This window comes from Oryctolagus cuniculus, chromosome 7 (assembly GCF_964237555.1).
Source record: "Oryctolagus cuniculus chromosome 7, mOryCun1.1, whole genome shotgun sequence".
NCBI classification, from domain to species: domain Eukaryota; kingdom Metazoa; phylum Chordata; class Mammalia; order Lagomorpha; family Leporidae; genus Oryctolagus; species Oryctolagus cuniculus.
This window is the reverse complement of record NC_091438.1, coordinates 84,768,463-84,792,268: the sequence shown is the minus strand read 5'-3', so window position 1 is coordinate 84,792,268 and position 23,806 is coordinate 84,768,463. Positions and strand designations below refer to the sequence as shown.

Below are 23,806 nucleotides of genomic sequence, written 5' to 3'. Positions count from 1 at the left end.
ATGACCTACAGGAGCTGATCCTGCTCCTGATTGGAGGAGAGCAGCGTACTCAGCGTGTGGGTAGCAGAGTTGGGATTGGCGGAAGAGGACTATAAAGGAGGAGAGAGACAACATGCACCAGGAACATCTAAGGGGAACATCCGGATAACATCTGAGCAGCCCCCGAGAGAGCCGGCCGGCGGTGTGCCGCTCCCCCACGGAAGTGGGGAAAGTGGCAGGGGGAGCCGCCCTTCCACGGAGGTGGAAGGATCGGCAGCCAACCCGGGAAGAACCAGCAGCAAACCCGGGAAGGGCCGAGCAGACAAAAGAACAACGCAGGGTCTAGTGTCGTTCCTCCACGAAGAGGGGGAGCGACACTGGTTCACTCCCCAAATGGCCGTAACAATGGCCGTAACAGCCAAGGCAGGACAAGCCAAAGCCAGGAGCCAGGAGCTTCTTCCAGGTCTCCTATGTAGGTGCAGGGTTCTAAGAACCTAGACAATCTTCTATTGCCTTCCTAAGCACATTAGAAGGGAGCTGGATGGGAAGTGGAGTAACCGGGACTCGAAGGAATGCTCATGTGGGATGCCAGAGTTGCAGGTGGTGGCTTTACCTGCTATGCTACAAAGCAGACCCCAAAACATGATTTTAAGCTATTTACTTCAGTAGTTTTAGACCAGTAGTGAGAATATTAGAGTAAAACCCATCTCATCTCATCTTACTTTTTCAGAGGCTTCATTCACACAAATAACATTACATGTATTTTAAATATCAGAAAAAATGATGGTGAATAAAAAATTTTAGAAATAAAAGGAAAATCTGTACTAAATTAAAAATGACTGCTTTGTTCAGATTAAATTGTCATAAAATTTTTATGGCACTAGAACTAAATAATAATTGCATGCCAAAAATTATTTAGGTTTTTAACATTTTAGACATTTGGGAATGAAAGAGCCACTTTCATGGAGTCTGGCTCCAGGAAAAAATAAAGTATCAAACTCGATGTCATTATTAAGTAGATAGTTAGTAAGCAATTTAATCACAACAAATGTAAGCTTTTAGAGTATCTTATGCCAATTGACTATTTCATGAATATTCTGGAAAAAAACATTAGAAGACTAATTGGACACAGCCAATCTGGTTTTCTCATTTCATGGCTGAGTGGACCAAAGCATCTATCTCATATGGAGTAGATATAACAAGCGTGACTATTTACTTAACACCAAATTTTAACTTCCTAAAAACATAATCATGATTCAAGCAGATATAAAACTAACTCCTAATGATGGCTTAAATTGTGCTTATCTTTAAAAAATTATAAATTCATACCACAAAGAAAGTCCATAGCTTCACTAAGCAGCTGTCATGCAGGCAAAGCGCCTGAAGAGACTTGGGGGCAACACAAGACTTAACTGCCAAGAGGGGTGGCCAGAAACTTCTGCAGCATGCTCCTGACAGTTGCATCTTTTGGGTTTTAATTATTTGCTAATTTTCTTTTACATAAAAGAGGATTTATTTATTTGGAAGTCAGAATTACAAAGAAAGAAGGAGAGATCTTCCATCCGCCAGTTCACTTCCCAGATAGCTGCAATGCCCAGGGCTGGGCCAGGTGGGAGCCAGGAGCCAAGAGCTTCTTGCAGGTCTCCCACGTGGGTATGAGGGGCCCAAGCATTTGTGCCGCCCTCCACTGCTTTTCCCAGGTCATCAGCAGGCAGCTGGGTGAGAAGTGGGGCAGCCGGAACACAAAGCAGTGCCCACGTGAGATGCCAGTACTGCAGCTTTACCTACTCTACCACAATGCCAGCCCCATGTTATTTTCAATATTATCACTAAAGCACTAACCTTAAGATTCTTCTTCCTTTGTAACTGAACTGTTTAACTAAACTACATGGTAAGGAAGCTAAATGTGATTTTTTATATTAAGCCACACCAATACTTACATTGTTCATTTTGCAAATAAGTTGATTTTGTTCTTCATTTTTCTTTCTAAGCTCAGTTTCCAGATCTAATATTTTAATTTGTAAAGCCCTCTCTCTAGACGATAGTTTCTCTATTTCTTCAGAGACCTGAAATTTTTATTAAGAGAGTTAAATAACTAAATATGCTTTCTTTAAAATATAACTTAAAGCCTTGACAGAGTTACAGTCCACCTCTTTCTCCAGATAGGTCTTAACTGGGAATCAGATAATTCAGTTAGCAAATATTTAAAGATGTTCTATATCAAAAACCTAGTTTGTGGGAGTATGTATGCTTACCTTTGCAGCATGACTACCTGTAAGATTAGCTTGAGATGTTAGAGATAAGATACCTTTTCTTGGCTTTGTGACTTGGGCAGGTGTTTTCACAACAGTCTATTTTTAAACATAATGAGACCCATTGCCATTTTAAATAGTACTTGCATTCACCATGGTGTCTAGAGCAGTGGTGGCACAACAGAAAGCTCTCATTTCATGCTGATTATACACTTGGACAGGCACAATTTGGGGGCGAGGGATAACATACTTATTCCTCGCATATACACCCGGCATCGGCTTCTCATTTATCCTATTCCATATGAATAGAATGAATAGAAACTCTAGCTTAGCTATATGCTTACTCAAGGATTAGATATCTGAGAGTCTACTTTTCAGAATGTTCGGTCAGAGCCACAGAATGGAAGTGGAGGGATGGGTTGGTGCTGGAGCAAGGAGCTAGAGAGAAGGACTGTCATCTAATCTAACTCCTATGGACAAAGTTCTAAGTTAGTAGAAAGTGAGTTACAAAGATTTCTTCTACACCAATCCCAAGGCGCTGGCTGGAGTTTGCAGTGGGAGAAAAGCCCTCAGGATAAACATCTGGGCTCTTGGCAGGGTTCCCTCAGGGACAGGGAGGGATGGCAAGGCAGCAAGAGCAATCCACACATGGCAGCCTCTCGAGACAGTCCACATTCCACCTCAGCAGGAGAAGAACAGAGGGCGTTCGCCTCTCTGGGGGCCCTAAGTACTTCAGGAAGGAATCCGAGGGTACCAGTCATTTCCAAAGTCCACTCAGGCTGAACCCAAGGTTGGCGGGGCTGAGAAATCTATACTACGTGTCTATTGCTGGCAATACATTTTATATTTAACTTTTCTTCAATGATACATCTGTCAAAGTACATTTACATTGGTTTCCCAGAGCTCAAAAAGTGTGTGTGTGTGTGTGTGTGCGCACGTATGAGAGAGACAGACAGAGATGGACACTTGTGAGGTAATAGCTACATTTCATGAGTGTCAGATTTTATCTTTTATGGAATTGCCATTAATGAACTTTGGTGAGACCACAGAAACAAGTCTGGAGGGGAAGATCCAGAAACTGGTGTGAGACATTTTCAGTTTGAGATGCCCACGTGAAATGGAAATGCCAAGTGAATAGTGGGATATGAGTTGAGATTCCAGTGGGGAGAGGGGAATGAGTGAAGAAATGCATTTGAGAGTCATCAGGACACAGATGATAACTTTCCAGCATCACTCAGTTCTATACTAATCAAGAAACTCAAGTGTAAAGAAGCAACCTAAAGTAAGGTACAGTATGGAATTGTCAGAGCCAGAATTCAAATCCCATTCCTGTTGGCCTCCGAAGTCCAGCTTCTGTCCTTTCTAATGGTGTTTTCAACCAATATGCCTCTTCTCTGAGATCTTCCTGACTCATCATTTGCCTTCACCTCCAGATTAAAATAACCACTGCTTCCAGTGTACCTTGAACCCATAGTCGGTTACAGCAGTTACATGTGGGACAGCATTCACTAGTTCCCACACCACTCCTTACTACGCTGTGTGCATCCTGAGAGCTGAGGCCAGGCCAGCACTGGCAGACAGAGCCTGACACATAGGGAGGCACTGGGTTAGGCTGAATGGTAACCTGATGAATTTAACTGGAATTTTATTCTTGTATCTACTTACTTAGGCAACAGTCTTTGTCAAGAGACTTGAGATTCAGAGCCCACCAGACCAATCAAAACCAAAATTCCAATTCTCTGTACACTCAAGTTGTTTTTATATTAAAAATGAAGGGCATGGGGGGAGGTGTTAATGCCTTCAAGGTGTTTTTCCCCTTCAGCCCTAGACTGCCACATCACCATTGATCCACTGCAGCAACTCTGAACCAGTAATGGATCTGTTTTGCTCCAAATGGACAGTAGGTAAAAAAACAAAAATGCAATTGCTCCCTTCACCCTGTCATCAGGACAAAAACAATCACAGGCTTGGCAGGATGAGATATCGTCTGGTTAAAAACAACTCTTTGGTAAACTAATTAAAAAGTTGCTAAATAAAGGCTATCTGTACCTTTTGTCTGCCTTCCTCCAAAGCAGCTTCCAGTTGCCTGGACAAGGCTGCGTATTCTGCAGATTTCTCTTTAAACTTCAGATTGCTCTGCTTAAGACACTCTTCTTGGTTTGCCAGCTTCTTTTCAAGCTCTTTGTTTTCTGCATCCATCTGTTCCAATTTTCTTTTTACAGAAAATATAGATTTTAAAATTAGTGTAGAAAAAAAAACCAACACCAATGTTAACTCAATTTAAGACTTACTGTTTAAGGTTTTCACACTTCAACTGAATAAGATAATTTTCCTCTTCCAGAGAGAGCTTTGCTAGAAGACTGTGATTTCCTTCGACCTAAAAGTAAAAATAAAGGTTTTCATGGCTATTTTGTTCAAGATCAACTTCCAAAGAAATCTACATATTTTACTGTTAGAAAAACCATAAGAAATAAGAGGATATAAATATTAGTATTACTCCTACACAGAAAGAAAACAAGAAATGTCACACTGTTAAAATATAAGTTCTTATATTCCTGATTCATTTTTAAAAAAAAAACTATATTCTTATGTTCCTATAACTGGAAATTTTTCTGGAAAACAGCAATTAAAATATTCTTAACAATACTTTATGGAAAAAGAATATTTATTAAGTTGAACTATGAACACTTTAAATATTACTTACTTCCTATTTTTGGATACTTTTTATTTACAGTTTTTTTTTTCAACTAAAAATAATAACTGATAGCTGTGTATCTGTGAAGCTGCATTATAAAGTAAAAACCATGTGTTTTTAAGAAGCAAAATAAACAAATCAACCAAAGACACACTTGCCCATGGCAAAAAAAGATTCTGTCCACTGCTTCACAAGCTGATTTAAATAATTAAGCAGCTTTGATAATAAAATAAACTTTAACTAGTAATTCAGGTTAACATATATAATTTGATGTTTTCCTAGAAAAATCTCTTCCCAGGGATTGAAGGTCACCAAAACTGTGTGTGCATTTTTGTTTTGAAATTTTCATTATTTATTTGTGTGTGTGTGTGTGTGTGTGAGTGAGAGAGAGAGAGAGAGAGAGACATACAGAGAGAGAGAATATGAGACACAGCTCCCACTTCTTGGTTCAGTACCCAAAAGCCCAACATAGTCAGGTCTGGGTCAGGGCTGAACTGGAAACCAGAAACACTATTCAGGTCTCCCACATGAGTGGCAGGAATTCAATTAGTTGAGCTACCACAGTTGCCTCCAGCATTTGCTTTAGCAGGAAGCAGGGATTAGGAGCCACAGCAGGAATTTCAATGTGGGCCATGGGTGTCTTAACTGGCAATTAAATCACTAGGGTATATGCCTGCCCATGCATTTTTTTAAAAATAGGATGTATTTCAAAATTAAAATCCATACTGTAATTGCAAGACAGGGATTCCTTCAAACTGTTCTGTAAATGAAAAATGAAAAAGCTTGCCACCGTCCTTGGACATGCTTCTCTGGAAAAAGTAATTACATAATATTTATTGAGTGTTGACTATGTGCTGGTCATTGAGCTAGGAAACTATGTGGTGGCTAACAGACATACATGATACATGTTTTACTGTGATGGAGTGAAAAAATAACATACTGTGAAAAATAAAGATTGAAAATAATCCCAATAGACATGATGCACAATTTGAAGGTAAATTCTAGTTTCTGTAAGGTAAATTACAGTAATTTCCTTATCCTACCATCAGGAAACACATATGTAAGCACAGCTTTACTCCTTCCTTCACACTATCACTACATCCTCAAATGTCTAAATACAGACTCACATGAATAAACTAAATTAGTACTTTCCAATATCAAATTGTCACCATAAAATGCTAAAAGCAGAGCCTGTAAAATGATATTATAGCATGTGCCTGAAAATGATGTTTCAAGAACCAACGTAGATGGGACTAAAACAATCAACCCCTGTCACAAGTGCCCTCAAGTGGCGAAATCAGTCCAAAGCGTTCCTTCACACATCCAGCAGAACTCAGAACGACCGCTGGACACCTGGCCCTGCAGCTGCCTAACGGTGTGCGCCTGGTCTGCACACGTCCCCTTGCAGCGCTGCAGGCTCTCCTGACACTCGTGAAGCCTCCGCTCGGCCGCCGTCAAGGACTCGCGCACGTGCTCTAACTCCTGCATCTGAGACTCCATCTGGCCTCTCATCTGAGTGGTGGCATTGGGGGAAACAAACGCAAGAGCACACATTCAGCATTAGTATTTCTACTATCTTAAGTGCTAAGTATGCTTGTCACATAACAAGTACATTAGGCATAATGACTTTAAATAAAGAGATGTAACAGAATAAACGAGAATGCATATTACTTTAAACAGTAAGTAAGAACATATAACTATAAAGTGGGCTGGACTTCAGCTTTCAAACAGTTTGTTGAACAAAGAAATTCAGTAATACTAACTGGCAGGGAGAAAGGAATCTTTTCATTATATTCAAGCATAGAGAGTAGTATTAATAAAGCCAGTCGAGTTTTCTCCCCTCCAGACATTGATTCTAAAGTAATTCTCACTTTTAGTGATTCAGTCTTATAAATCAGACTTCACTAAATCACAGAGCCTTGTCTCACTCAGCTCAAACTAGTGGGGTTCATTGCCATTATTTCAAGATAGGTAACAGCATCAGTGCTCACTTACCACTCGATCATTACTGCTACAAGGAACAAAACTCCCCAATTTTATCTACATTAATCTCTTTGGCTGCACTGTTCTTCACTGTCACCCTTTTATGGAGATGTGACAAGCAGCAACCTTAAGAAATGCCTGCACTAGGGCAAGCACTGTGATATAGTGGGCTAAGCCTCCACCTGCAGTGCTGGCATCCCATATAGGTGCCGGTTCATGTCCCAGCTGCTCCTCTTCTAATCCAGCTCTCTGAGTATGGCCTGTTAAGGCAGTGGAGGATGGCCCAAGAGGTTGGGCCCCTCCAACCACGTGGGGCTCCTGGCTCCATTGCAGCTGGCTGGGGTGTGAACCAGCAGAAGGAGGACATCTCTCTCTGTCTCTCTGTAGCTCTACCTTTCAGTTAAATAAATAAATTTTTTTTAAAAAAATGCATGCCTGTGCTTCTAATTAAGGCCACATAGTTGGACCCAGCATTTAGGACACTCACAAGGAGGAAAAACAAGAGGCAGGGCTCTTTCCCAGGGACAGGGAACACCTAGAACTTCTGTGCAACATCAGAAAAGATAAAACCAGAACAAAGTGCACCTGCATCCCCAAAACATCTAAGAGTCCGTGAGAAAACCAGTGGAAAAGAAAAAAGAATAATTTCACTAAAAAAGAACTTACTTTCCTGGTTAAGCACCAGTTACACCACATTGTGACCTCACAGTACCTGGACAACAGGCTGCTGCCCTTTCTGCTCTTTCAGTAGGTTTTTGAATACAGGCTCTTATTTCCAGTGCTGCCTAGCAGAAGAGACATTGTGCTGGTGTGTCTCATGAGATAAAAAAGAGACCAAAGAACATGAAACGGTTTCTTCTCTGGTCTGCTAAAAAGAGGTGAACAATGTTTCTAATGCCGCAGTCAGAGGTGCATTTAGTGGGCTATCTTTTACCTCTGTGAGGGCGCTGGCTCTGACAAACCTCTTCTTCACATTGGCACCTCCCCCTGGCTTCTCACTCCCAAGAGATGGGCTCCCAGCGACTACGGAACCCTTAGTGAACTCAGTTGGAATTGACCACTAACATCCCATGACCTCTCCAGCCTCCTCACCAAAACAGCAGGAAACCCCAAGAAGGGATGCGGTTTCATTTCAAAACTTAGAACTATTCACAAAAACATTCTAACTTGCCAGTACTGGCCTTCCCCTCATCCTGCTGCAATAAGGTGAATAAAGGGAAATGGTGGGGTTTTTTAAAGATATCATTTTTCTTCCAAAAATGCACTCTGCAGAGAATATTTATTTTGCTTTTTTAGACACAAAAGATAAACAAGCAGAAGAAAGAAAGATCAGTTTGCAAACTTATGGTTGATGCTCAGTGGTAAATATTCAGTTTTTTGAAGTAAGTCTGCTCCTATATCAGAAAAATTAAACATTTATGCTACTTCCCAAATATGAAGGAAAAAGTCAAAGAACATTCATATAAACAAACAACATTTCAAGCCTGGAAGAAACTTTATTTCCTTAGGAAAAGAACTCCCACAAAGATTGAGAATAGATCACGCCTAGGTAGGAACTAGAAAAAATTATCAAAATGAAGAAATCTAGATAATTTTCATAAAGTTAAAAACACATATATAAAGTATTATTTGATTATCTGAAATTTTAAACTTACCTTCTCTAATTTTTTATCTTTTCTTTTTGTTATTAGTTTATTTTCATGTAGCAAATTTTCACATCTGTTTTTTACCACTTCAGCTGCTTCTTGCAACTTTTGTACCTGAAAATAGAAAACATCACTACAGCAATATGTATTAAGATCTCACATGAAATAAAAAGCTAAAAATCCAATTTTTATGTAAATAAATCATTATTACTCTATCAATGCCTAATGCTACTCCTTCTTTAAATATGAAATCATTAAATTCTCTACTCTTATCCATAGTCCTTTCATAATTTACCTATCTTCTCCCATCAGTTCTAGTCTCCTCCATTGAACTCTGAAGGCTACAGGCATTTTCATTTCCAGGTAAATGCTATTTAACGAATCAGTCTCTGGCCCAAATGGGCTCCCATTTCAATTATTTTCCCCAGAAAATCAAAATCTATTCAAAAAACATCTGAACGTGTTACACAAAGCCCAGCAGCAGAATACGGGAATTCATCCCCTGTATTCTTGCTGAGGGATTAGATCTGTTCTTCCCTCCAACCCCGGATGTCTCAACTCTATTTTATCATCCAATCCATTCAGATGCAGCTTCTTCCTACTTGTGCATACTTTGTCCCCCTAAGCTTTTACTCTTGGATCAACATTCCTTAATTCAAACTCTCTTCTAATAAAATCAGGATTTTTATTGATCAGCTTGTTACCCATCATGCAAGGACCTGCGTTAAGTCTTGTCTTTTTCACAAAAATGTTTTTTAATATAACATTTCCAATTCCTATAAATTACCACTAAACATATGCTCTACTTCATAAATATTGTCACAGGTTCTTTTCTAGGCCTTTCATGTGAATATATCTTTTTTTTTCGGGGGGTGGGGGGGTGGGGAGTGTCCTGGGCTTTAATGGCCCCAGAAGGGAGGCATTACTCTATCAGGGGTAGGGAATATATGGCCCAAGAACCTTATAAAGCCCACAAAGTCATTTGGTCTGGTACCACCAAGACAACCACAGGCAGGACTCAAAATTCAATAAACTTGTAGCAGGCTTATTTTTTATAATACAAAAGTTGACAAGAATGATGTTATAAATTTACAAACAGCCCTTGGCAGATAAAAGGCTCCATATCCCTGCTCTAAATCAATACCATTAAATATAAGAAACAAATATAAACAAGATTACTAAGATTATACATTAAAGTTCATATAACAGTTATATCACTAATTTTAAATCTATTTTTTGGTATACCCAATACATCCACAGGTAGTGTTTGAGTCAGGAATTAAAAACATCTATTTATTTGAGACCATAAGAAATGCTCTGGGGAGCCAGCATTATGGTGTAACGGATTAAGCCCCACCCCATGCAATGGCAGTATCCCATATGGGCACTGGTTCATGCTGCAGCTGCTCCACTTTCGATCCAGCTCCCTGCTAATGTGCCTGGGGAAGCAGCTTAAGACAGAAGATCCAGAAGGAGGTCCTGGCCCTGCCTTGGCCACTGTGGACATTTGGGGAGTGAACCAGCAGATGGAAGATCTCTCTCCCTCTCTCCCTGTCTTTCTATCTCTGTAACTCTGCCTTTCAAATAAATATATAAATCTTTTTTAAAAAGAAAGGAGCGACCGGTGCTGTAGTGTAGCCAGAAAACCACCACCTGCAGTGCCAGCATCCCATATGGGCACTAGTTTGAGTCCTGGCTGCTCTCTGCTATGCCTGGGAAGGCAGTGGAAGATGGCCCAAGTCCTTGGGCCCCTGCACCCATGTGGGAGACCCAGAAGAAGCTCCTGGTTCCTGTCTTCAGATCGGCTCAGCTCCAGCAGTTGTGGCCATTTGGGGAGTGAATCAGCAGATGGAAGACCTCCCTCTCTCTCTCTCTCTCTCTCTCTCTGCCTCTCCTTCTCTCTCTGTGTAACTCTTTCAAATAAATAAATATTTAAAAAAAGAAAGGAAAGAAGGAAATGCTTGGGACTTATCATATAATATCACAAAATAATGGCCCCACCTCTCTTCAGTTCCATTTGGTTTAATGGCAAGCAAACACAGTATTTTCAACTGCCAACCAATTTTAGCAAACATTGAAATAGATGAATTGGTCACCTGAGTTTTATATACTTCAATAAGGGCTTTCTGTTGTTTTTCCACTTCTTGTAATTCTAAGAGTTCATTTTCAACAGAAACCACCTCATCCTTCAAAGAAGCAAGTGTAGTCTAGCAAGGAATACATAAACAAATGTCTTTAAGTCATTAGAATACACCTATAGTGCAGTGCCACAGAATTCTAAAAACATAACTGACTTACCACCTAACTTAATAAAATAATTCTTTCACATATCATTACAATTCTAAACTTAGAAATTTTAAAAAGTTAGTGACTAATACTTACAAACAACCTTAATAAGAATTACACAGGAGATCACATGTTTTGTAAAACTTTGAAAAATTTACTGACAAAGAAAGACCTGGAAACTTAACTTTGTTTCTAGATTGAAGGAATCAATATTCTGGATATACCAGTCAGTGTTTTCCAGATCCATTTAACAATTAATAATTTCAATCAAAATTATAACAATTAGAAGAGATATGACAAAATTAATTTAAAATTGACATGAAAGAGTAGTTAAGAAAACAATTTTGAAAGGAATGCTAAGTGGAGAATCTAAGTAATTATTAGATACTAAAATGTATAAAGAATTAAAATTATTATGAGACTAATATAAGAATATAAAGATCAATATAAAGAAAAATACTTAAAAATTATATAATAAAGGTTGGGGTTCTAAGCCGGCACCACAGCTCAACAGGCTAATCCTCTGCCTAGCGGTGCCGGCACACCAGGTTCTAGTCCAAGTCGGGGCGCTGGATTCTGTCCCAGTTGCCCCTCTTCCAGGCCAGCTCTCTGCTGTGGCCCGGGAGTGCAGTGGAGGATGGCCCAAGTGCTTGGGCCCTACACCCGCATGGGAGACCAGGATAAGTACCTGGCTCCTGCCTTCGGATCAGCATGGTGCGCCGACCGCAGCATGCCGGCCGCGGCGGCCATTGGAGGGTGAACCAATGGCAAAGGAAGACCTTTCTCTCTGTTTCTCTGTCTCACTGTCCACTCTGCCTGTCAAAAAAAAATGTTAATTAAAAAAAAAAAAGGTTGGGGTTCTAAATCAATGTGGAAAACAAGTTATGTAAATATGTTTACCATAAATGTCTAACTATTAGGGAAAAAAATAGGCTAACTATTGCCTCAACTCAACACTTAGGAAGCATCCGAGGAATTAAATATTAAATATGAAAACTATTAGTTACCACAAATCAGGGAACATATGACATTTGTAGAAAAAAACATAATTTACATGAGCGAAATTGACATTTTGAGATTTTATTATTGTTTATAGCCCTTGTCCATATGCTTGAAGAACAGTGGTTTTTCTACTTGTTACTTGCTGAATTCTTTATTCAATAGAGGGCTAAGCTTATGATTAAGAAAACTGAAAGTATATCATTGTAAAATTAAATAAAAATAAGAAAAGAAGGAAGAGGCAAGGTGGGAGTGAGGCAGTGAGGAAGTGAGGGTATGGCAGTAAATATCATTATGCTCTTAAAACTGTATGTATGAAATACCACAAAAGTTATTGCAAAAATTAACAGAAAATAAAAAATAAAAATATATTTTAAAAACTTACTTTTCAAAGATCAAAGTAAAATCAAATTTGATTTTAAGACAGCAAAACCTTACTAAGCATAAAACCAAGAAGCTATAGTGAACTCCGAGGACCTGAGATCTTACCCTCTTTGCAAGCTGCCCAGTTAGCCTATGACAGCATCTCGTGGATGCTAGGGAAAGACAAGAATTTCCTGTTACGGGGGACTTCCTTACTCAACAAGAATAGCAAGACTGTCAATATTTGTGTAAGTTTCCTGAGCCTAATTCCCACAGGTTAACACAAAGAGGCAAACAGACAACAGACAACTGCATATGCCATGGGATGTATCACAGGTGAGCAAACCTGAGTTGAGGGAACCAACTCTTGTAACAGGCAAAAGCAAGCCTACCCTTTACTCCAAAGGGAACACTGCTATCTTCCAAGGATGATTGCTATGCAAATATCCTTGCATAGACAATATGGATCACAAGCAGTCAGTGCCTCTGCTGGTAAGATGTGCAAAATTCAAGAGACTCCCAACAGAAGCTATAAATGATCTATTGATCGATGAATCAGATACAATAAAAATTACAAACATATCTACACTATTAACTTTAGTTATCTTACAGTTGTGAAATTACAGGTAATTAATTTCTCTCCTTTTCTACTCTTCTATTTTTCTAATTTTCTATATTCAACAGATGGGACTTTATAATTTTCCATATACATTTTTGTTGTGGGGTTGGTACTGTGGCATAGCAGGTTCAGGTTAAGCCACTACCTACAATGCTGACATCCATATGAGCGCCTGTGCTAGTTCCAGTTGCTCCACTTCCATCCAGTTCCATGCTAATGTGCCAGGGAAAGCAGCAAAATATGACCCTGCAGCCATGTGAAGAAGTTGTTTCTGGCTCATGGTTTTGGCCTGGCCCAGCCCGGGTCGATGCAACCATTTGGGGAGTGATCCAGCAGATGGAAAATCTCTGTCTGTCCGTCTGTCTCTCTCTTTCTCTCTCTCTAACTCCTTCAAATAAATAAATAAATCTTAAAAAAAAATACTCTGGCCTCCCAAATCAGAATACCTGGGTTTAATTAGTGAGTGAAGCTTTTGACTTCTGCCTCCCATTAATGTGAACACTCAGAGGCACAGTGATAGCTCAAATCAGGTCAAGTCCCAGCCACTGCAAACATTTGGATAGAGACAAGTATATAGGAGCACTCTGTCGTCTTTCCTCTTTCTCTGTCTCTGTGTCTGTGCCTGTGTCCCTCTCTGCCTCTCAAAATTTTAAAATAATTTTAAAGGAACAACACACAAACATCTAGGTAAGTTTCTACTGTAAATAACATGTCAAATATATCTAGATATTTTCCTTATACATAAACCCAAAGAATAATGCATTTAAAATGCTGCTGAATTATTAATATGGTAAAGAATAAACTTTAATTCAATGACCTTTATAGCTTATGAACTTAAAAGTCTACTATCATGTTATTAAAAACAAGATTTAAAATTAATATGATCTTTCTAATCTTTTCTTTCTGAAAATATCAAGGAAATTAAGAAAATAAACATAATAAAATTGCTTCCTCTTTGCAGACAAAACAATTTAAGCTTTCGTTAGCCAAAATATTTCTTGAGGGCCAAGTAAATACCACACCTTCCTTGAGCACCCTTACCCACAAAGATGGGCATTTATAAGGAAAGATTCATAATCATTGAAAAGACTTTAGTAGGAAGTAACATTTGAGCTAAACCATAAAGGAAAGGCAAGATTTACACAGTGTAAGAAAGCAGCATTACAATGTGCAAGAATAGGAAAACTACAGGAACGGATGAGGGGCAACATGAAGCAACTGTAGGAAATAGTGCAACACAGAAGTATGAAACAAGAGCTTACACCTTACACCTTACACAAAAATCAACTCAAAATGGATCAAAGACCTAAATCTACGACCCAATATCATCACATTACTAGAGAACATTGGAGAAACTCTGCAAAACATTGGCATAAGCAAAGAGTTCTTGGAAAAGACCCCAGAAGCATAGATAATTAAAGCCAAAATGGACAAATGAGATTACATCAAGCTGAGAAGCTTTTGTACTGCAAAAGAAACACTCAGATAAGTGAAGAGGCAACCAACAGAATGGGAGAAAATATTTGCAAACAATGCAACTAATAAAGGGTTAACATCCAGAATCTATAAAGAGTTCAACATTATAACTTTCCCACAAAGACAGATCAGGAGTTGGAAAACATGTGGGCAACTGGGAAAATATGCCAAAATCTACAATGCAGAAAATTCTCTCTCCAGTACACGGTATGTTAAAGATAAAGGAAAAAAGGCTTAGATCAGATATAGGAGATTTGGATGTAGCTCTAATATCCTTTTAGGAAACAGTTTTTTTTTTTTTTTTTTTTTAATTAACAAGTAAGAAACTTAGAGCTTTGAATGTCTTCATTTTGTTAAAATGATTTCTTTAGTGATGATATTTAAATTTTCTATGTTTTCGCTCATCAAAAATATTCACAGGAGTGCTATGGTATAATGGGTTAAGTCACTGCTTGGGATGCCTGCCTCCCCTAGCAGAGTGCATGGGATTAAATCACACCTCTGTTTCCAACCCAGCTTCCTGCTAATGTACCTGGGAGGTAGCAGATGATGGCTCAAGTGCTTGGGCCCCTGTCACCCATGTAGGAAACTCAGATGGAGTCCCTAGTTACCTGTTTCAACTTGGCCCAGCACTGGCTGTTGTACGCATTTGGGGAGTAAGTCAGCAGAAGGAAGATCTATCTCTACCTCTCTCACTCTGCCTTTCAGACAAATGATTTTAAAACCTCATAAAAACAAATGCTGCAATTTTTATATAGTATTTACATAATTCTAAACAGCCAGTAATTAGAATTTTCCCAAAACAGGGAAACGAGTACCTTTCTAACACACACACACACACACAAAAAGCTTAACTCTTAAAAAACAAAACCTCTGCTTTTCTCTTTTAACATTAAAGATATTTTCCCTTAAGTACCACATTGATTACAATAAATACCAGAATAAATGTACATCTTTTAGCTAATTCTAAATGCAATGTTAAAATTCAACTGTTATAAACAAAGAAAATATATAAATAATGTTAGCTGCTTAGGTTACAGGTTTCCCTAAAGCACACTCTACGCTACTGATATTACACCATTAATACATTATTATTCACTCTCTGCACACAAACTTTAATGCATGGTTCAAAAAGATGTTTTACTGTCTTCTACAAGGGAACTTCAAAAAGTTCATGGAAAAATGGAATTAAAAGATAAGTTTATTTTGGTTGTAAAAATATTCTGAAATGTAAGCATAGCTTTTCTTAGTATGTATTCTCCATGGACTTCTTAAACATCCCTCAAATTTTCTGTCCTGCGAAGTACTGCTATGGAACTGAAAATGAGGCTATCAGCTTTGGTCAAGTCCCATCATGTTACATGTATCTCTAATTACCAAGAGCTCAAGTATCATCTTTCTCAAAAAGTATAAAATGCCTTCCCCATTTCTTCTCTGGTACACAGACAAACCAATCAACCCTTGGATTTGACTAAGTTGGAAAATTCTTTCTGGTTATAGTGCAGCCAAGAACATACTTTGTGGTTTCAAACAAACCAGGCCTGAGGTTATATCCTATCGTAACCATGACACCTACAAATAGTCTTACGCATTCAAGTTAATGTAATTCTGGATGAGTCACTTAACTTCTAAAATGGAAGAGTCAATACATTTTCTTAAAGTTGAGGTATAGACAGTTATTTAACTCCAAAAACATTATTATTTACTGTTGGAAACAATTTTAACATGCATCTGTGTAAACAATTGTAAACATTAAAAGTATATATACAAATATGCATGTATACATGCATAAATACAGATAGATAACAGCAGTTTTACAAGTTACCTATTATACTGATATTGTAATATCTGGAGAAACAAAAAGGACAAAATAGTACAAGAACACCATGTTAAAAATATTGTTTCTTCAAGGAACTTACACTAACCATTGTAAGTTGTCATCACAGAACACACACACAGACATGTGCCCTTACTAGTACCTTTAACTTTGTATTCTCAAGATTCAGAGTTTCATTTTCATACTCAATTGACTGAAGTTTTTTAAGAATTTCTTCATATGAATTTTTTCCATGGGCTTCCATTTTCTTCAGGTCCTCCAAAAGATGAAATATTTGCCTTCATAAAATAAATAATAGATTTGATAAAAGCCACAGAAGTTTTCATTCAAGTAACACATGGTAAGTGTATTTCTGAAATCAGTTTGGTGAAGTTTACAGTTTAGACAAGGGACAAACAAGAAGTTAACAGAACTCAGAACAACAGAAATAGGAAGAAGTAATCTATAGCATTACCAACAGAATAACTATGATTACAAACAAATACCTATTGATGATTCCAATGAAAAAATACAATGATCTCTTTCTAGTCAATAAAATGTTCACCTGTCATCCACAGGTATGAATGTCTCTTTCATACATGTGAGCCTACACATGAAAACACACAAACACACACACACACATAATTTTAAGGATAAGGTTAAAGAAAAAGATCAAGCGAGTCAATGGCAACTAATCTTTAGAAAGATTATATACGCTAGTTTTCAATGATAAAACTGAATATATAGAAAATGAAACACTTAAAAGCAAGTATTCAGGGTTCATTATTGTTAGCATCCCATTTAGAAATTTTAAAACATAAGATATATGTATTTTTACTCATTGGTTTTCTCTGTGAATGCATTTAAGTCACCTTAATTAAGAGTACTGATTTTTAGAATTTTCAAAGAAAATGTATTTTAATCTTTGTTTTATGAAGCTACTTTGAAGAGTTTGTAGAAAATAGAATTAAAGGTAAGTTTATTTTGTTGCAAAAACAAATTTGAAATCCACGCATATGAGGAGGGGTCTTCAGAAAGTTCATAATAATGCAATTATGAAAAAGTATGCATGAATTTTGAAAAATTTTTGCAACAAAATAAAGTTGTCCCTTAGTTTCATTTGCCATGAGCTCTTTGAAGGTCTCCTATATTCTTACACATTCTTGTTGAATAGAGAAACATCACTTCCATTGAAGACAAAGTTAGTATTAACACCTACTACAGGCCGGCGCTGCGGCTCACTAGACTAATCCTCCGCCTTGTGGCACCGGCATACCGGGTTCTAGTCCTGGTCGGGGCGCCAGATTCTGTCCCAGTTGCCCCTCTTCCAGGCCAGCTCTCTGCTGTGGCCCGGGAGTGCAGTGGAGGATGGCCCTGCACCCCATGGAGACCAGGATAAGTACCTGGCTCCTGCCATCGGATCAGCGCAGTGTGCCAGCCACAGTGGCCATTGGAGGGTGAACCAACGGCAAAGGAAGACCTTTCTCTCTGTCTTTCTCTCACTGTCCACTCTGCCTGTCAAAAAAAAAAAAAAAAAAAAAAAAAAAACCACCTACTACAAATAATATTTGACACACACTCAAATAATAATCTACAAGTTTAAAGTTTCAAAATGTGAACACCAGCTCACTTTTTAGAGCAATCATTTTCATTGGTTTTTACAGTAGAGTAAGAAAAGTTTAGAGTTATAAATAGCAAAAATAAATCAAATAGGTAGCATGTCCACTCCATGTAATCCAGAATAACCAAAATACAAACTGCTAAAACAGCAGGGAACCAAAAACATTTCTTTCTTACTAAACAGTAAAGATTCCAAATTCTTTCTTACGTTTTCATTGTTTCAATCTGAACTTCCAATTCCATTTTTTCTATTACAATTTTCTCATAATGACTTTTCCAGGCATTAGAAGCTGAAACTGTTTCAGACAATTTGGCTTCCTAAAAAATACATAAAGTATTTATTTTGTAACTCAAAAATCTTGCTGTTTTGTTAGCACAGATACTCCATAAACAAGGAAACAGTATGAAAGTCAACTAGAAAAGTCAGTATACAATGTTGAATATAGCAAAGTTTTAAAGTATACTTTTATAGAGTATCTATTTTACTAGTTTTTATATACACATAGTGGTAGTTCCAACTTAACATTTTAAAAGATGTTGATGCAACTATTTCAAAACAGTATTTCAGAGTTGATGAGGAAAATTTCCTTTATATTTATAGAGCTTTTCATTTTGCACACTATAACAGAAAATGTGAACAACCACACAAGTATCGGGGTGGGGGTAAGATCTCTCCTGATTCCAAACTTCTTGACACTCAGTTATGCAGCCTTACTAATCTTTGTTACAGGGGCTGGTGCTGGGGTGCACCGGGTAAAGCTGCTGCCTGCGAAACCAGCATCCCATATGCCCACCAGTTTTGAGTCCCAGCTGCTCCCCTTCCAATCAAGCTCCCTGCTAAGCAGAGGATGGCCCAAGTGGTTGGATCCCTGCACCCACATGGGAGACCAGGAACAAGCTCCTGGCTTCTGGCTCCTGTCTTCGGATCAGGCCAGCTCAGGCAATCATGGTCATATGGGGAGTGAATCAGTGGATGGAGGATCTCTCTCTCTCTCTCTCTCTGTCTCTTCCTCTTTCTCTCTCTGTAATTCTGCCTTTCAAATAAATAAATGAATTTTTTAAAATAATAATATTATGAAAAAATGTAAGATTAATTGAAGGCCTCTCTGAAGAGGTGTCAGCTGAAAAGAAACCTGGATAATTTAAATACAGGACCAGTGTGGTGAGCCAAGGAGGAGCACGAAAGCCAGATGCAGCAGCAAACAAACAAAACAACAAAAGGGGCTCCACAGCTTAGAGGAACAGGAAGGACAGTGTGGCAAGAAGGCAGGCTAACCAGGCACTCTACAATGACCCGAGATAAGCAGCATCATGTCCTAGCTTATAAAGAGAGAAACCAACGCTTGGAGAAGTTACTTTCATAGCTGAAGTGACAAGCTGACAAAAGGGGGCGCTTTCTGTAATGTGCCTAGGGCACGGGTGGTGCTGTTTAAATAGGAAAATCTCAAGAAGTCAATGCCTCAGTTAATCTTTAATATTTCTAGGCACTCAACCAGGTCTACAACCTCCCAGATTTTGCACCTAGTCTTAACTCTTATAACTAAATTCTTCTAAACAGAAGTTAAATATCAAAGCCTTAAAATGTTAACACTTGAGCTTCTAAAACATTGTTTTGTTTGCATGAGCTTTTGTAAAATCTGTTTTCATTCCTAGAAGACTCTAATGATTCTGTAAGCCTTAACATAAGTTCTTATGAGATGGGATACCAGCACGACATTAAAAAGAATAAAAACTTTATTAATTGTTAGCTGAATAAATATAATAATTTGTCAATAACAACAAAGAACTAAGTCCAATTTTCAACTTTCAACCATACCCGAAGATGTCTTTCACATGGTGTGTTTACGTCAGCATATGGTTTTAAATGCATTACAGACATTAAGTGAAGTGAATTACTGCTGAATAAAGTCATATGGCCTAATAACATAAATCAGCATTTCCCAAACTTACTCCTCAGAACCAGTTCCAAGAGTTGCTTTGTGGGTAAAAGAAGAGCTCTGTGGTTAAGTAAGGATGGGAAACTCTTAGTTCAATACCCTTCATTACACTGTGTTTCTGAAAGGTTTCTCAGGACTTTAAATATACTCATATGACAGTAACTTACCAAGGATGGATAGGATACATAAGAATGGTTAGCCTTAGTTAGTTGGAACACTCAACATCTCCCTTAAGTAAAGTCCTCAAGGAAATGTTGACTTAATTCAACGTGTCAATTTAACATTTTATGTAATCCTTCAAAATAAAAGACTATAGCAAAGAGTTGAGTTTTTCTAATATCAATAAGACAAGAATAAAATTTTTGTATTAAGCATCATAACATTAACTACATAAAGTACATGACATACATCTTTAGAAAAGAACAGGTGTACTCACCTGGTCTCTAATCTGGGAAGTAATGTTTTCAATATTTCCTGTAAAATATTCAAGCCTTTGTTTATAAATTTTAGATGCCTTTTTTAGAGCTATAGCCTTTTGCTTACTTGCTTTTTTCATTGCTACCATCTCATGCTTACTGGTTCTCAACTGTAAATTCCACTTGGCAATCTTGGTTTCTAAGCTCTGAAAAAATAACAATTAAATGATCTCAGAATTCTAATGTTTACATAACCATTATAAAAAACATGTATACAATCTCTTCAGATGTTATCAAAGTTATTAATCATAAGATTAATACAAAGCAAAACAGTGAAAGGTGATTTCACCAATGCTTTTTCACAACCAGTTAAAGTAAGTAAATTTAAAATATATAAGCCTACATAAAATAATTGTCACCATTATTGAGGATACTAATATTGATGATTATGCTACAAATACTAACTTCCTTTAAAAATTCTGAGATTAACTAGAATGTTTTTGTTTAAATCTAGAATCTTACACATATCATGAGTTTAAAAACCTAGTTTAAAAAAACTGATCTAGATAAGATCCAAATAGGTGTCAAAGCTCAAGAGCTGGTTTCTCCACAAACCTGTTCCTGCCCTTCAGGCTGAAAGATAAAGGCCCAATGGAGATGCCATCCAATTCTATAAATATGAAAGGTAGCAATGAGATAATCATAGACTCATTTACCCAATTTTACCTTACCAGAATCAGGAGGCACGCCCTGACTCCAAGAAAGTGTTACATGAAGGACAGCAGAAGTGCTGCTTTACCCAGTGAGAACTAAGTCATTATTCCAAGACCAAACGCGGGTGTGGATAAAACAGTAACGATCAGATCTGTAAGACCAGTAAAAGTAAGAGGATGTTCGAGGGCTGGCTTCTATCCCTCAGTATGAAGCTAATCGGCCAGACTCTGACATATCTTGGGGACAGGATGACACAGCATGAGGCTCTATGGATGATGACCTTATTTAATGTGATAACTCTGATTTCCAATTATTTTAAGACTTTGTATTTAATGCAGCTAGGGAAGCAGCAGAAGATGCCCCAAGTGCTAAAGCCAGTGCCACCTACGTAGGAGACAGGGGATGGAATTCCTGCCTCTTGGTTTCAGCCTGACTCAGCCCCAGTTGTTGTGGACAACTGGGGAGTGAATCAGCAGATGGAAGATCAATTTCTCTATAACTCTGCCTGTCAAACAAATTAATTATTTTTTTTAAAAAAAAGACTTTGTATTTAAAGCGCCTGAGTACTGAGAATCTAAGAATTTGATGACACTATCTGAATGCTTTTCCATTTTGAAAGTGGTATAATATTGGGGAAAAAAAACACAAAATTGTTACAGAATTTAGGATTTAGTCTCTCATTCCCTGGATTGTCATTTTAATGAAAGAAATTTCAAAAGAAATCACAGGAAAAAATGGGGTTGTTCTACTTAGACCTATGGTCAACAAAAAAATATGGTTCTCAACTTACATAAAATTGAGATTACAAGGTACATTTTAAGATTTACACTTGATTTCTTTAAACAGTGATCAGGTAAACAGAGGAAGTAAAACATTCTTAAACGGACTTCAACCAGATCTGTTAAGATCAGTAAACTAAAAGGATGCTTGAGGGCGGGCATCTATCCAGAGATGAATGAACACTGTGATATGAGGCTGAGTGCAAACAGACAAGAGCGGCACACTAAGTCTGCATTAAGACAAAGGAAGCCTTGACCTCACAGGAAATATAGCTGTCATTCTCACAACTGCCACAGGGTGTCAGGATCACACCACGAATGTTAACAAAACTTGAGTGAAAAACCTTTTCAAATATAAAGGTGAAGTGAACATTTTTTTTCCCCCAAGGTTCTAGACAAGATTTTGTCACTAAATTTATCAAATCCCATCCTAGACACTATCAGGAAGCACACACACACTATCAGATTATTTTATAGTGGCTCATCACTTACCAAATGAAGGGACACATTGAAGACCTCAAATTCTATTCTCAAAGTTACTGTGGCTCCAAAAGAATAATTACACCAAAAACTGCCCTTAATTATACCACTGTAGAGCTGTATAACAAAGGGACTACTCAAATACCCAAGCATAAAGCTAGGTTAACTAGCTTTAACATTATCATGATTGATAACAACAACAAAATTTACATGTGTGGCCCAAGGATTTGGTCCCTGCCACTTGTGTAGGACACACATGGGGTTCCAGGCTCCTAGCTTCTGCCTAGCTCAGCCCCAGCCACTGTGGCCACTTGGGGAGTGAACTACTGGATGGAAGATTGATAATTCCCTCTCTCCATCTCCTCACCCCTGTCTCTCCTTCTCTCACTATAACTCTGCCTTTCAAATAAATAAATCTTTTTTTAAACTATATGCATATATAGGAAAGTACTGTAATTTAAAAAACTTTATAATGAAAAACAATAAACTATGCAAAAATGTTAACAATGGTGTTGGTATTTTTAAGTTTTTACTTCCTCCTTTATATTTGACATATTCTATGAATTTTGACAATAAACACAATTATACAATCAGAAAGATTTTTTAATGTAATTTGATCATTGCAAATCCTTCCTAGATTGGTCCTAAATACAGACAGCATTTTTATATTGGAATTTGTACCCAAATCTTTAGATGGGTCAGAAATTCTAAGATTTACATTAAATGTGTAGTTCCCACAGCAACATTTAAATTGCATTCTTTTAAAATCAACAAATTCAAGAATTAAGAAACAGTTTTCTATCTTTTCGTTAATTTTATCTCTGAAACTTTAGAAGTGGATACATATTTATGACCTTTATGTATTCTTTTAACTTATCATTCTCCGCTTCCTTTTTATGAATTTGGAACTGCAGTCGTTCATGCACTAATTTTACTGATTGAGACAAACGGTTGGCTTTCAAAGTATTTGCCTGTAACAGAAAAAACAAAAAGGTTATTATCTGCTGTATCCCAACTCACAAAATCTTATATCTTTCCCTGATTTAGACATCAGCTAAAAAGCTGATGAAAATCAAATACTGCTTTATCCAAACCGACCTCCCACTACAAATGTATTTCATGTAGAGCTATAGGGAAGTTTTCTCCTTCCCCCCACTTTTATTTAATGGCAATTGGTTAATTATCTCCTCTTAAAAATTATTCCTATCCTCCTAAGCAAATTATAGGTATTCTACACTGCTCCTACAAACAGCAAAATTCCTTCATTTAGCTCCTACTTGAAATAAAACATAACTTTATACAGTTCATAATTTGTTGTGATTTATGTCAAGTACCTGTAAAACTTCCTTAAAAGTTTAAATTAAGATGTTATATTTAGTACATAAAATTTGTAAAATATCCTATTAATCTAAAATTTTTAAAAATCTTTCTGTGCTGATTTCTGAGGACATGAGGCCAGTGTGGGAAGAGAACATATGATGAATTGGGTACAGGCTTCTGGCACAGACGTTTAGGAAGCCACTTGGGACACCCACGCCCCATATCCCAGTGCCCAGGCTCGTTTCTTGGCTCTGCTTCCAATTCCAGCTTCCTGCTAATGTGCATTCTGAGAAGTAGTAGGTGATGGCTCAAGCACTTTGGGAACCTGCCACCCATGTTTGAGAAATAGAATTCACACTCACCCTGGCCCAGCCCTGGCTGTTGTGGGCATTTGGGAGGTGAAACTGTGGATGGAAGACCCGCCCT

General features: G+C 37.8%; 1 protein-coding gene across 12 annotated transcripts in view; it reads right to left on the bottom strand.

The window, feature by feature from the left end:
• ODF2L (outer dense fiber of sperm tails 2 like) overlaps positions 1-23,806 on the bottom strand; it is a 55,355-nt gene that overhangs the window by 8,489 nt on the left and 23,060 nt on the right. For 7 of the 12 annotated variants that reach the window (XR_007923562.2, XM_051856293.2, XM_070078131.1 and 4 more), the window contains 10 exons: positions 22,915-23,031; positions 20,108-20,293; positions 17,943-18,052; positions 16,278-16,413; positions 10,652-10,762; positions 8,565-8,669; positions 6,280-6,438; positions 4,523-4,608; positions 4,281-4,443; positions 1,920-2,045 (listed from right to left, as the gene is read on the bottom strand). Coding sequence is in view for 11 of the 12 variants with exons in the window: in XM_051856293.2 (XP_051712253.1) it covers positions 1,920-2,045; positions 4,281-4,443; positions 4,523-4,608; positions 6,280-6,438; positions 8,565-8,669; positions 10,652-10,762; positions 16,278-16,413; positions 17,943-18,052; positions 20,108-20,293; positions 22,915-23,031 (1,299 nt within the window). In the remaining variant the exon portion in view is untranslated. The remainder of the gene's footprint in view (positions 1-1,919; positions 2,046-4,280; positions 4,444-4,522; positions 4,609-6,279; positions 6,439-8,564; positions 8,670-10,651; positions 10,763-16,277; positions 16,414-17,942; positions 18,053-20,107; positions 20,294-22,914; positions 23,032-23,806) is intronic. The other 5 variants (XM_070078133.1, XM_051856294.2, XM_070078134.1 and 2 more) reach the window with 1 other exon arrangement.